The sequence below is a fragment of the Pyrgilauda ruficollis genome, unplaced genomic scaffold (genome assembly GCF_017590135.1).
Source record: "Pyrgilauda ruficollis isolate IOZ18807 unplaced genomic scaffold, ASM1759013v1 scaffold6, whole genome shotgun sequence".
Taxonomy (NCBI): domain Eukaryota; kingdom Metazoa; phylum Chordata; class Aves; order Passeriformes; family Passeridae; genus Pyrgilauda; species Pyrgilauda ruficollis.
This window is the reverse complement of record NW_024527710.1, coordinates 16248947-16264344: the sequence shown is the minus strand read 5'-3', so window position 1 is coordinate 16264344 and position 15398 is coordinate 16248947. Positions and strand designations below refer to the sequence as shown.

At 39.4% G+C, this 15398-nt stretch overlaps 1 protein-coding gene across 5 annotated transcripts in view; it reads right to left on the bottom strand.

The window, feature by feature from the left end:
- Positions 1 to 15398, bottom strand: part of FGGY (FGGY carbohydrate kinase domain containing) — a 130111-nt gene that overhangs the window by 67802 nt on the left and 46911 nt on the right. For all 5 annotated transcript variants that reach the window (XM_041483381.1, XM_041483382.1, XM_041483383.1 and 2 more), the window contains one exon: positions 12914 to 13029. In XM_041483381.1, coding sequence (XP_041339315.1) covers positions 12914 to 13029 — 116 coding nt within the window. The remainder of the gene's footprint in view (positions 1 to 12913; positions 13030 to 15398) is intronic.

Sequence of the window (15398 nt, the reverse complement as noted above, 5' to 3'; positions counted from 1 at the left end):
AGTTGGCAAAACTCTTTAAAATAAAACAAGACTATTTCCATAGTCAATTTTATTGAGAATGTTACACCTGAAGCATGTTCTGATAAGTAGAAAGGACATAAAACATCCTCATGAGCTCCTGGGACTGCACACATTTCCATTTTTTATGCAATGGTTTGGGGGTGAGAGGCAGAAAGCTCAGTGGGAATTCCCACAGACCTCCCTGCCAATGCCTACCTGGAGTGTTTACTAAATTCAACAAATCTGGGAAGAGTTGGCAAAACTCTTTAAAATAAAACAAGACTATTTCCATAGTCAATTTTATTGAGAATGTTACACCTGAAGCATGTTCTGATAAGTAGAAAGGACATAAAACATCCTCCACAATAGACACTAATGAAGAGGAATAGCATATCATAAAGTATCAGGAATACACTAATTCCCATGAGCATAAACTTCTAGAAATGCTGTAATACAACCTTATTGTTTGAAGAAAAGGTTATGATATTAAATTCACAGGTCTTAAATTCTAGATATCAATTAGATCTTTGCTGTAAATTATGCTGGTTCTTCATTTTTAAAAGCTACATTCTCCTTCTGCCCACTTCCTGATGGATGCAGTGTATGGAGCATTTTGGGATCAGCACACACAACTTTACAGTTGTTCATTTCTCCAAGAGTTTTTGTTCTATTGACAGCCACATATCACTGCCCCTGAAATTCCAGGCTGAACCTCACAGCAGAACTTTAAAACAAGTCTGTGCAGCCAAAACAGTTGCACTTCACAGCGGGTTTATATTCAATATTGGGGCTGGTAAACAAACCTCATCATTAAGCTTTATACAGAAGGACATGAGGACATCAAGTCACCTCCTCACAGGAAAAAAAAAAAAATCTGTATTTTATTTTTTCTGCATTTTATTAATTACTTACTGTAAAGCCAAAACATTGTCCTGGCCTTTCCAAGAGATGTATCGTTTGCATTTTCCCCCAATAAGCTGGAGTGCAGGATGTTCCTCTTTAAGAGATTTTTGTATTAACATTTCAGGCTTTTTAAATACATTGGAGCAAAATACCAAAGCTGTCTGCTTCTCCTGACATTCAAAGACCCTGCAGGTGGAAGGAAGTTCAAAAGAGTTCATGCAGCTAAACCCACATCTTCTTCAGAATCAATTGCCTGACCTGAAAGCATAACCATGGTGTATACACAGCATGAGATGAAATTAATCTGAAATAAAACCTCTTTCCAGGCATGCCATTCCATGGTTGGCTAGTTTATATCAGTCATACCAGTCAAACACTTGAGTGTGTAATTATTATGTAGTTATACTCAATTTGAGAGATCAGGGCTACTATCAGACAAAATCTTTTCCTACCAGGTTCTCAATTACTGTATTTCTAGTTAATAAGCACTAAGGGAACAATTTTAGAGATAAAGATAATCCTCCCTCTACAGCAACACAAGAAAATGACTTTATAATTCCTTTGGTACTGGTTATTTGTCAGAATGACCAGCAGCAATGGGCATAAAGTGTGTGTGAGGACACACAGGGATGGAGTTCTTGTCATTTGGGGAGGCAGCATAATCATCTTGTATTTTAAATAAAATAATTAACAGTAGTCTGCCCCATAAGTTTTAGAAGTCAAAGTATGCCTGAACAAATATTCAATGGCTGAAAGCATTTCCCCACAGCTGGGAAGGGAGAGCAGTCAGAAGTCACCCATGGCAGGCATTGCAAAGGGGAGTTCTGGGTCACTCAGCAGCCAGGGAGTGCAGGACAGAGAAACTGCACAAGGAGAGGATTCTCACTCTGCCCCTCTCCTTCACCCTCCCAGCTCTACAGAGCAAGGAAAGCTCTGCCAGGCCCATAGGAAATGTTCCCAAGGAGCTTTGTGAAAGGAAGGAGCAGGCTCTGCTTGGGCACTCCTTCTGTCATCAGGAATTTGCCTCCCCACCTATACAAGTGTAAGTCAGCATGGAATGGACACTCTGAGCTTTCACTCAACCACACGGGCACAGGCCTGGGAAGGGAATTATCATTCTCACAGTTCAATCTTCACCAAAAAGCTGGAAAACTCAGCTAAGCAACAGCATGCTTAGAATCTATAAGTATAAAGCTATTAAATGCTAAAATAAGGAAACACAAATAGCAACCAATAAGGAGACACAATTAAAAGTGAAGGTTTTGACAGATTGTATTCCAGTACTAGACTGGGAGAGAGCAGATTCTCACTTGAGCAAAACACAGCAGCTTTAGAAGCCCAGGGGCAGCTACTCTGAACATAAAGATATTCTACAGCTACACACCAGCAATTCAGTAGCAGGTGATGCCATCCTTAAATCCGACCTGTCAAGGGAAAAGAACTTGTGGGAGGGGAGGCAGGGAGGGAGGGAGGAAGGGAGAGCTGCCTGCACACAGGCACGCAGTGAGAGCGGGAGAAGCACTGCATAAAGGAGGCACTGAAAGGCCTGAGACTCCTCAAGGCTCCTGCCAAAATAAATGTATCAAGTCTTTTGTTGACAGTAGTCTCCTGTGCAAGTCATTTACCTTTGCTATAATGACTTCCAAAATTAGAGCTAACCAAACAAACCCATAATGGCTGAAGCTGGAGGACTTTCTGTTTCACGTTGGTGCAGCTGTTTCACTAATGCAGTGCCTTAATCCACAACCTTTCATTTGGGACGAGACAGGCTATTTCCAGCTATTTTTTCCCCTATAAAGCAGCCAGTTTACAAAAGGAAAAAACTGTCTGAATCTCTTCCTTCTCTTTTATCCTTCTTCGAAGACTGATGTTAGAGTTTGCTGTGATCAAGCTTTGTTTAAAGAATTAATGTGCTACCAAAGACCCTCTACCCTTTTAGGTGCTTCCCACAGGAACCAGCTATTTACCAGCCACAACACCAGGCAGATAATGTATCTTCAGTCAACTTTAGTGATCCAAATTCACTGCATTGGCTCACTAATATTTAACAGAATGAGGTACTTCAGGATAGCCCTTTTTCAAACAAAAGCTGAGAGCAGCCAGGGTGCAGCTGACTCCAGCACAGCTTTTTATCTATCTCGCTGAACAGGGCTGCACTTCATATATTTGGCTGTGTAAGTGCATAAAAATATGAAAGGCAGAAAATTCAAAGGAGATGTCCCCTCACTGAGACCCAAACAAACCTGAATTTGGATATAACAATCCCCTGCTGAAATCCCAGCAGCCTCAGAAACACAGCTCAAGGGTACATCCCGTCCCCATTTCACAGCCCCACCCAAACTGAACAATTAAACTGCTTTCTGATTTAAAGGACAACACAGAAAACAGATATCCTGTTAAATAAGTGATAGAGAACATGCACTGAAGAAGTTGCCTCGTTAAACAAAACAGTGCTGAATAGGCATCAAAGAAAACAGGACCTGAGTATAAAAAAGCACTGTCCATCCAAATGTAATATGAAATGTAAGGGATTTTCCCCCTTCATGTTCATTACAAAGCATGCAGATAATCTCCACTTTTTGTGTTTCATAATAATTCTCACAATGCCAAAATCCGGGATATGCAAGGCATCTCAATTGTCCCAACCCTATCTCACACACAATACATTATCAAATATCCCTCTCAATTACAGACAATAATCACATTTAATTGAGATATGTATGGCTGACTTTTCTACAATTTCTACCCCAGCTGAGTAGCCAAAACAGCACTAAGATGAGAAGGAAGCAGAATAATGATGCTGACTATGAAGTTATAATACTATTTTTTTCTTAGGACTGAACGCATGGTGGTTAAAAGATATTAAGAACAGTGAGATTTGGGGCTTTTTTAACCTCCAAATAACCTCCATAAAACTTCCTTGTCAGCTGTTAAAGACTTCAGAATTTTCATTGAGGAAAACCAAAACAAATTGTGATATTATACGCCAGCTTATTTAAAAGTGAGGAAAACGGTTAAACAAAATCACTTTGGCTTCCTTTGGTTCAAAATTCATCTCTGTCTACACGAGCTGCCACAGTAGCTTGAGGCAAATCTAATTTGGGGCCTTTCCATCCCACTCTCCCAGAGAGCCTTTGGCTGAACTACATCTCGACTACCTAATGTGTAAATACTTCAGGCAGATGTATTAGGCTGCTAAACTCTGGCAAAATCAAATCAGGAAGATCCTGGTTCATTAAGCTGAGCAGCAAATTGGTCAGCAAACCAGAGGTACCTACTTCAACAAAGGCTGCTTTGGACCAAGGAATGGGAGCTACTCCATGTATAAATTAGAAGCTTTCCTGGTGAAAGGTCAAAAGGAAAAAGAAATTCTGCATCATTGGATCAACAGGCACGTTATGATGGCTGGGACTGAGTTTTCTTTGCTGGACTGCAGTGAAACAGTGCAGAATGAATGTGTCCTGCCATGTGTGGTTCACTGCTCACTGCTGAACTGCATCTGGGTATAAAACACAGAGATCTGATGTCTTACTAAAGGTACAGAATGCAGAAACTTGATGTCTTAATAAGTAATTAGAGAGAATGCATTTACATCCAAATTCAGCTACCTGAGTTCATGTTTTCGCTTGCAAACAATAATTTCACTAGACTGGTAATTGACATTTCTTTCTCTCTTTACAGCACAATATTCCTCAGAGTCTCTCTAGATACAAAAATCCATGCAGATGGCAGGACAGTTGCTGTGCTCTGGTACAGTACATTGCTAAGACTGTAAAGGCAATTTAGCTTGTATTAATCATGGATTATTACCTAACATATTTTTTTTAGTGGATGTTTTTTTTTAACAACTCACATGATAGCGATACTCTTAGAATAAATAATTATCCCTTTTTCTGAACTGAAATAAATGCCAGACCAAAAATAATCTCATCAGTTACTGAAAGGAAACTTTTAAATCTTTCAGCCAAGCTTATTCCCCACAATGTTCACACAGTGTCCAGTTTTAATATCCATACTGAGAAGATACTGATGCACTGTAAACTAAAGGAGTTCAGAAATGAGCCAGAAAAACAATTACAAGGATTGAGAAGTATGACAGTTCACCCAAGATTTTTGGGGGAAACCTCAGTGTTTTCCTTGATCATAGGAAATTTGAGTCTGTGCAGGTCAAGCGTGGCCCTACGGTCTGCCAGGCAGAAGTAGGAAGTTAAATCAGATGAAAAATCAAGTGTTCTTTAATTAATTCATTAATTTTGAGACATGACAGCAACTAACAATCAACAACCTTTCAGTCTGAAGTGGGCTCTCCATCACAGGAAATTATAAAATCAAGATTGGTTCTAAGATATACTTTAAACTACTTAAACATTAATTTTAAGGAGTCCAACAGCCTCTGACTTGGAGGAAGCTAGCAAATTGTTTGAAGTAGCCCTTCTGATTTTGTGAATCCTGACTCATAAAGCAGACAGCACTGTTTTAAAAGTTATCTCAACAGGAGGCTGAAGCCAAAAAAAAGAAGATGAATAACAAATTGAGACGAGGGAGAGGAAGAGTCAGGTAAAAAGAAAAAAAAGAAGGAATGACCCAGAACTATTTTGAGCATTGTCTCTTTTTTTTTTTTGGAAGAGTATGAAAAATAAGGAAGGAGAATAACACCTCAGAAATTTAAATATTGGACAATTACCATAGGCCCAAGTTTACTCAAAACTTCTATGAAATTTAAAACCACAAATTCAATGAAGAAGCTCCTAGTTTTCATACTCAAAAGTTCCCAAGTCCCCAGTGTTGCCGGAGTAGAAGCAAATATGATTCCTCAGGCAGGCAGAGTCTGAGCCCAGAACTCTATCTATGAGTGGACAGTGGAATATTACTTTATTGCTATTTTTTAAAAGACCTAAACTTTTACAAGAATTTTCTAAGCTATGAGGGATGGAGGGACAGCACACAGTACTCCTCACTTCTTAGAGCAGAGAGGAGGAGAAGTGCAAAGGAACCACCTGCCAGCAGGACTCAAGCTGATGATAAGCAGGGTGAATGATGGTTCCTTTCCTGGTGGAAAAGGAATGGAAAATGTCACCCAGGAAACATCCTGGAGAAACCTGAGCCACCTGAGCTCAGCTCAGCCTGTTCAAGAACAGTTATTGGAAAAAGGAAGAGTATTGCAGACTGGACAGCAAGGAGAAGGCTTGGAGGTGGAGGGAGAAGATTTTATTAATGAGTTTATCAATATCTGATGGGAGGAAGGGAGTAGATCAGGGAGAAAGACTTTTCTCTGTGGCCCCCAGTGACACTACAAGTGTGACAAGCACAAACTGAAATACAGGAAATTAAATTTAAACCAAACTAAAAAAAAGTTTTTATTGGGGAGAAGTGGTCAGGACACTGGAACAGGCTGCAGATTTCAGAATCTCCACCTTTGGAAATACTTAAAACTCAACAGGACACAGCCCTGGACAAACTCCTGTAGGTGAGCCTGCTCTGATCATTTCAGGATGGCCCTTCTAATCCCAATGATTCGAGTGATTCAGTGATCTCAAGATGGAAAAAGTATAAAGTAAAACAGAAATCACAGGAGTGTGGAGCTTTTCTAAGGAAAAGCCCAACTTCTTCCTGCTGAATCATATATTATGAAATAGTGCCTCAAGCTCTCAGGAAGGAGACACCCAAAAACCTCTTTGCACTGTGCCAGTTTCAGCTCCTTTGCAGTTGCTACAGCTCTTGGACAGACTGAAATGACAGGAAGCCAGAAAAATGTTAGCATATTTGGAACACTATTCACTTGTAAATTCCATGGATTTTGACAGCATGTAAGTGTAAATATCCTCTGATTCATCCTTTTAATTTTGTTTGAAATTGCAGTGTGTTGTAATTTATTGGGGATAGCAAAAGACCAGGGAAAGAAAGATAAAGGCATCCCATCCCAGAGAATCCTTTTACTTATTATTCTCTACCATTTGCAAAGTACAGTGTTTAAAGCTTATTGCTTCAATCCAGCTTTATGAAGAACTGGCAGCTACAAGCTGTCCTAAAAAAAATAAATAAAAATCATCATCCCTTTCTCTCAGCCTTCAAGGAAATCCTTCATATGCTCCAGAGCATCTGGCATCAAAGACCTTGGAAGAAACAGGGAAAACTGGCAGAACAAATGGATTGACCATTCCCTCCACAGCTGCTGTGGCACTGAGTTCAGATTGACCATATTCTCCCACCCCACACTGAATCTCCCATTTTCAGCCTAAATGTAAATAAATTAAGAGAATATCCAAGTATTAGAGCTAACTACTGACAAAACAGAGAACCTAAGCACACTCTATTTAACGTGTAAAAAGTGAGATATTCAATGCCATTACTAGCCTTGTATATGGAAGGATTCAGTGGCACATGCAGGAATGTAACTATTGATATAAAAATAAGTTTTCTTGTTTCTATGTTATTAATAAATATTTCAAATGAAAGAGCATTAGAAAAGAACATCCAGTCTTCCAATTACACAGATCCATCTTTTCAGGACATTCAAAAATGGCATATGTAAGTGTCCAGGCCCACAAAAACATCAAGCCTGCCGTCCCCAAAGTCCTGGAATTAAGGAGAGAGTTAAAAATGGGGTTCTAAAGTGTTGGGGCCGTACATTAAAGCACAGGCAGAGTGTTGGAAGAGGAAAGGTGATCAATTGGTAAACTGATGGAAGGGAGTGAAGGTCACTAACCAGAAATGCAGGTTAGACTGAGGTCAAACTCTTCTTATTGAAAACACAGTGCAAAAATTAAAACAACAACAACAAACAAAACAAAAACAAAACAAAATTAAATAAAAAACAAACAAACAAACCAAAAGCAGAAATCCTACTGGAGGAAGAAAGGGGCAATTTGTGGAAAATGGAAAACATTCTTCTTGAAGGTGGTAAAGAAGGATGAGTGGGAAAAAGATGCAGAATAGGATTTAAGTAAAGAGATGTATAAGGAGCACAGGCTGTTCTTCCTTATGCCACCGTCACCCCCAAATCAAAAATGAAAGACTTCTTCCAATTGTACACTAAAGCAAATCAAGCAAAACTTCAGCTACTTCATTGATAGCAGTTTGCTGCTCCTGCATAGATGAAAGAAGGTGACAAATTGCCCCTTACAAAAGCTACAAAACCTGTAAGATCAGTAGAACATATCCTGTAGTGCCCACAACACTCTCTCACACAAAGCAATCATCTTCAACCCAAAAAAGACCTGGTATGAAATATTACCATTCAATTTTAAAAAAAAAATCATTATTTGGTCCCTTAAGTAGGCNAGAGTGTTGGAAGAGGAAAGGTGATCAACTGGTAAACTGATGGAAGGGAGTGAAGGTCACTAACCAAAAATGTGCGTTAGACTGAGGTCAAACTCTTCTTATTGAAAACACAGTGCAAAAATTAAAACAACAACAACAACCAAAACAAAAAAAACCAAAACCCAAACAAAAATAAAACAAAATTAAATAAAAAACAAACAAACAAACCAAAAGCAGAAATCCTACTGGAGGAAGAAAGGGGCAATTTGTGGAAAATGGAAAACATTCTTCTTGAAGGTGGTAAAGAAGGATGAGTGGGAAAAAGATGCAGAATAGGATTTAAGTAAAGAGATGTATAAGGAGCACAGGCTGTTCTTCCTTATGCCACCGTCACCCCCAAATCAAAAATGAAAGACTTCTTCCAATTGTACACTAAAGCAAATCAAGCAAAACTTCAGCTACTTCATTGATAGCAGTTTGCTGCTCCTGCATAGATGAAAGAAGGTGACAAATTGCCCCTTACAAAAGCTACAAAACCTGTAAGATCAGTAGAACATATCCTGTAGTGCCCACAACACTCTCTCACACAAAGCAATCATCTTCAACCCAAAAAAGACCTGGTATGAAATATTACCATTCAATTTTAAAAAAAAAAATCATTATTTGGTCCCTTAAGTAGGCTGTGGTGTGTAGAAAGCTGTGGTGAAAATTTATCAGACATTTTTCTCCAAATGGAATGTACGCTCCAGTACCCTAGGAGCTCTATAGTACATGAAATTTTAAAAGAATTGTTAATGTCTTTCTAGGTTTTATAATACCACAAAGAGATACTCATCATGTGCTTTTACCACAGCAGATAACTGCTAATGCCTCTAGTACACAACACTTTCACAGTGGTTTGAATACAAGTCATCTTCCACTCTCTTGGTGAGCAAATTAACGGGATCAATAAATTTTTCAGTATCTCCAGATAAAGACTCTTTACCTTCACAAGCCTGATCAGTAAATTCCTGATGTACAGAAGGGATCACAAACAACTTGCTTTGTGGATTCCCTGAAAGGTTAGTCTGCTCTGAGAAACAGAAAATGTCAAAGGCCTGGGAGTTTTCAGATGTGAACCCACACCCTGATGTGGGAAAGGTTTGTGGAAGATCCTAAAGGTCAGATGTGAGGGTCACCCTTATCAACAAGGTCATATGTTAAGTTAAACTGAAACCAAGAGGAGTTTACTCCCTGGAACCACAGCACTCTGATTACAGTAAATGTATTTTTAAAGGGCAAGGAGCTTTAAAAGTGATGCTTAAAAGCATATTTACCAGAATAAAGAAATATGTACCTTCAAGAAGTTGTTCTTGGGTAATGTGCATAAGAATTTCCAGTGACATGAAAGTTAAAGATACTTCCAAATGAAAAAAAATCTATTTGTAGCTATTCATCTTTGGTTCCCTCTGATTGGAAACAGTAATGATTTCAGTAGACATTGAAAAAAAACCCAAACCCAACAAAACAAACATAGCTTTTCTGCATATTTTAAACTGGTAAACTTTGTATTTATTTTTGTTACAGCCAGAAAATTTTTCTAATTTTATCTTGTGACATTTTGCTTTGGTTAAAAGAAATGATAATTCAGAGCCTTGTTATCTTTTAGAAGAGATACATGAGAAAAAGGCCATTATATCTCTTTACAAGGGGAACGTGCAGGCACTAAAATACATCCTTGCCTTTGAGCTAAACAAACCTTGAGCAGACAGACACGAGCTTAGAGTAGCTTGAGAACAGAAGAGGAAATTCCACCAGAATTACTTCAGCCCTGTCAGGTTTTTGGTTTTGTTTTCATTTCAAGAGGAGGTTTTGAGCATGTACAACCTCCCTTCACCCTCCTCCTACCTGGGTTATCTGACAAGTTTGAGCTCCTTTATCTGCAGGACAGCTCAGTGCCCTGCTTCCCATCCTTCCCTGTCAGCCATGGCAGGCTCTGATGCTCCTCCTGGAGGCACACACTGTCCAGGGAGGCCTTCCCTTGGGAGAGTGGGATGCACTTCCAGCAGCTGAGGCTGTTCCCCTGTGGGCAGCACTGCTGTAAACACAGCTTGAGCTGAGATGGTGCAAGGTGTGATGCTGTGGTGGCAGGGATGGTGCCTCACCACCGCTGCGGACACCATGGGATGTGTGGGAAGGAATCTCCCACCACCCAGGACCATTCCAGCTGCAGTTTGCTCAGGGGCTGAGTATCACCTTCCTGGTAGGTGGATCTACTCTGTCCTGATTAACTTGAGGAAAGCTAAGCTGATTCAGAGTGCTCAAATCCAACACCACTGAACATCTGAAAACAAGCAAAGCCCCCAGCTCTCATTGGAACACCATTCCCATTCCCCCACACCCAGGGACACTGGTAAGATTTCAGGGTGGCAGAAAGCAAAGCACTTCCCTGGCACACACCACCATGGAGCAGCTCCTGGGCAGGGTGAAGCGCTTTGCTTTGACTCCTTCTGAAGCTACACCCTTCCAAGAGACTCCAAGAAGGACAAGGCAGGAGAGAAACCCAAAGGAATGGAGTGGTGCCTGTCTGGGTTCCACGCTGGTGCAGTGAGCTCCTCATTCCCTCTGCACAGACACAGGGATGAAGGACACTCTCCTGCTTTCTGTGATGTTATCACACTGCTAACGATAACAAAAGCAACACCTTCCCTTTAAAAAAAGGCAGGGTTAAACAAATGGTCAGGAAAATAAGCTCATATTCTCCCTAAAGCCAGGTTTCAGCATTATTATGCAAATAGAAACTGTCTTATGCTGTGGATTCACCTGAGGGAATCAGCCCCAGAATCTGAAATCTGAAGGGTTCCTCAAGGTGAGCACAAGCTACAAGTTCTGCCCTAAGGTTTGGTGCAGTTTTGGAGGTCAGACTGGGCTTCTCCAACTCCAGCCAAGACCCTCTCAGGGATTCTATGGTTCCTTTCTTTAAAAAAAATCCCATAGTCTTTCATGGAACTAGACAATTCCATCAGTAACTCACAAGAAACACTTTTGCCTTGCAAGAACCATATCAACAGAAGATAACTTACTGATTTATTTTGTAAACGTTGTGTTTTAACTAACATGGAAGCCTGATACTGGGAATTGATGGTTTCTCTCTTAATGAATGTTGAGCCATATATAGGCCAGTGTTAGGAGGCTCCCATCACAACAAAAGGCCCCTTTTATTAATGACTACTTTATCATTTAAAACATGCATGTTGTTACTTAAAATGGCAAATTGCTTTGCACTGTCCTTGAAGTGCATTGCATAAATATTGTATTCAAGCCCTAGCTTGCACTTCATAAATAATTTATTTTTAAAATACCCTTCCACGAGACCACCAGCTGGCAAGATGTTCAATTTTCTGGTAAAAACATGTATTTATTGCAAGTCTTATTTTAACTTGTTGAAGATTTGCTAAAAGCCACAAGTGACAGATGTTGTAAGAACTGTATTCAACCCAAAACCTCAGGAAGCTGAAAGCCTCATTCTCCTGGTAGGTTTTGTACCTCTGCATAAGCAGTTTCCTTTGCAGGGGAAAAGCTGAAATCTATTCAAGGAAGCTTTCAAGTACCATTTTCTGATAACCCAGAAATGTCTGATAACAGATTATGTGATGATCAGAAAAGTTTATAGATTTCATTGCATTTCTTTTCACTACAATCCTTCCTCCACCATTTCCATTTCATGTTGCTGCATTTAAACTGCTGCATAAACTTGTTCAAAGTGCTCGACATTAAAAAAAAAATCAAAGGAAATTTCAGATAATTAACTTTGATGAATGAGCACATTTTAATTCATGTCTGGTAATATTCTTGTTAATGACATGTCTGCTTAGGACATCCATTAAAAGTCCATTAAGTTAACAGGGAAAGTCTAATAAAGTTATCCTGGAAATTTTCTGGTATATTAACGTTATGGACTTTTAATGAATATCTGCTGTAGGAACTGCTATTAGCAAGGCTACTATTCTAATTAAACTTGGGTCTGAGAGTGAAAAAAAATGTATAAAGATAACAACAAGCAGAAGTAGCACTTTTTTAAAAAATTACTATAAGGGAGATGGGTACAGGTCACAAACCATACTATCAGTAACAGCTAAAAAATTACTATATTGTAGCTTTTTTTGTAGCCTGCCATCCAATATACCCCACATCGACTGTGTCCTTCATGTCATCAGCTGCTGGGGCTCCTTTTTACTCCTCTATTGTTGAGACTGAGCAGTACAGAAAGACCTTCCAGGGTAGGAGATAAAAAATTTAAACACAGTTTCTCACAACAATGCAAAATAAAAAATGCACTTAGGAAATCTGTTCCCTATGGGCATCTCAGTAATCCATTTGAAGCTGCTGACATTCATGATAATACAGCAAAATATCTTTTTATATGTATGTATCTTTTATTCATAGAATCAGAGAATGGGTTGGGTTGGGAGGGACCTTAAAGCTCATCTCATTCCACACCCTTGCCATGGGCAGGGACATGTTCCACTAGACTAGGTTGCTCAAAGCTTCATCTCTCTCTATATATTTATATCTTTTATACATATACACATAAAGCTTTTTATTACTATGAATAATTATGTATGTTTGTTAATATGAATAAATATGTGTGTTTATTAATATGAATATATATGTATATTAATTGATATGGATATGTATTTATTGATGTGAATGTATATGTATATTTATTAATATGAATATGTATGTACATTAAAACCCAACCCTGATATACCTATTTTTTCATACTTATCCTTCACCAAATCTTCCAAACCAATCATTTTCCAGAAACTGTCATCCCAACCTCTATCTGGCGTGTATGTCCACTTGCACACTACTGTACAGAGAGACCTAAAAAAGAGACAATATAGGCACAGAGTCAGGCAAAGGAACATGTTTGGGTTCAAACTTGTGACTAGAAACAAGTTCCTGCGAAAGGATCTCTTCTCCACTGGTCAAAAACTCCAGCAGAATGCTCACATTAAAAGAAAAAAAAAAACTGGTTACTGTTTGGAGTGCATGTCATGAGGACCTTAAAAGGACCTTGTGTTTAAGATTCTTCTCTGCTGAAACAACTCCTGGTCTGGCCACTTCACTGCATAAATCAGTCAAATAACAGGCTGTGCATGTGCCTGGGGGAGAGCAGGGCAGGAGCACAGCAGCTCCGGAGCAGGCAGCTCAGAGTGCTGCTCCTCCAGCCTAAATGGCTGCTCTGCACACAGCCTGTCCTTAGGAAAACTTGTGTTCCTTCTCTCACAACTGAACTGCAGTTCCCAGGAGATCTGGATGATGGGGACAGACGCTCAAGTCTGATTTCTGAGAAGCTGATGTTAAACTCTGCTGAGCCAGTTCAGCAGCAAGGGGCACAGGCAGGAGCAGAAGGACACAGAGGACAAGAACACTCACAGCAAAGTTCGTCCTAACACACAGAATGGTTTTTATCAATATCCCTGACCTTATTCTTCCCCAAAGTATGAACAATATTCCTGATGATTTAGTATTACATGGGCTGTTTTCTGTCTGAACACTAAGAATCATCTCCAACAATCAATATTAAACTGTGCTTGAAAAGTCAGTCAACTAAAAGGTATTAAAGATGCTAAATACCACTGAAAACTGCAGCTCTGTGCAGTCCTGGGAATACCACAGTACCAGCAAGTGCAAGACAGCTCAGATGCATCTTGGGGAAGCACATCATCATAACTGTTCTCAAAGAGAAACCCTGCTCAGAGGTGGATTTTCTTTGATGTTTTACAAGACAGCTTATTTGTGACTCATGTTTAGCCAAGGTGAGCTTACACAGACATATTCTCTTTATTAGGATGGTACAATTTGAACGTATATCTTCAAAGCAAACTCAGTTTTACTGAAGCATTTGACTTTTTCTTGCAGTTTTGCATAAGTAAAAACGAAATAAAATTTCTCTCTTCAACATTATTTTTTGGAGTAAGAGGAAATCTTCCCTTTCATCCAAGAATATTATCCAGGCACTGAAATATGAATCACAGAATGAGTTGGGCTGGAAGGGACCTTAAAACTCATCTTGTTCCAACCCCCTACCATGGGCAGGGACACCTTGCACTACCCCAGGTTGCTCCAAGCCCCATCCAACCTGGCCTTGAGCAGAAAAAGAAAAGTTATTTTTATTTCCTATCTGCAAATCAAAACTAGAGTTTATAGCCACTGATACTGCAGACAAAGAAAAACAGCAAAAGTCTTTACACACAGCTGGAAAACTATCTGGGATAAGTATTTCATGTTTTGGGGGGGGTTACAACAAGAAGCAACATCCTCTCATGTGACACTGAGCAGAAGATGGGATGGTTACATGGACTCTCTGAACTCCCACTTTCTCCTCTGGGACAGAAATATGTCTTTTAAATGCCTTATGTTTCCTTCCATCCTGTTGTACTGGAGTTTTTACCAGAGGACAAGTGATAGTCATTCACATCCCATTGGTTGTAAAGGTGTGTTGGTTGCTCTTTGCTGCAAGAGAACAATTGCCATGACATATTTTGGGGGGGAAAAGACATTAGTTAACTATTTATATGCCTATAAATAAATGTAGTCAATGAATGCAGAGTTTATTTCAGGATTACTCTTAAAACATTTCTGATACTCTCACCCCCTTTTTTTTTCTTCTTAATAGTTTAAGAATAGACCACACAATCTCAACTCAATGTCTGGTTTGAAAACAGAAAAAGCACATGACCTGTAACTACAGCAATGGCAATGTTGATATAAGGAATTCCAATTTCCAAGGATTTAAAAGCCAGACACAAAAATCTAATTAGGACCTTTGACAAAAACTGGGTGAATAAATAAATTCTAGGCTGAAGAAAATACTGGGAAAAAATAAACATTTTCCCCAAATTGCTTCAAACCTCTCATTAAAAGGAAAAATAAAGACAGGGTATTTGAAATAAAAAGCACTTCATCAGTTCAGGAAAAATTTAGACATAAAGAGCGAAAAACAATGCATCAAGTTTTCCCAAATATGGGAAATACCAAATCATAACAAATTATCATCAAAACCGAATATGTCTTTTTCTAATTAGACTGAAGCTCTGAACTAATGCCACACCCTGAGAAAGGCTCCAAAGAACATGTTTTAACCAGGGGCCTGCTGTCCCACACAGCTCCCTCTGTGGAACACCACAGCACACACACAGGCCCATGGAATCACTGGGGATGGGGAGACATCCCCCCTGCCAATCCAC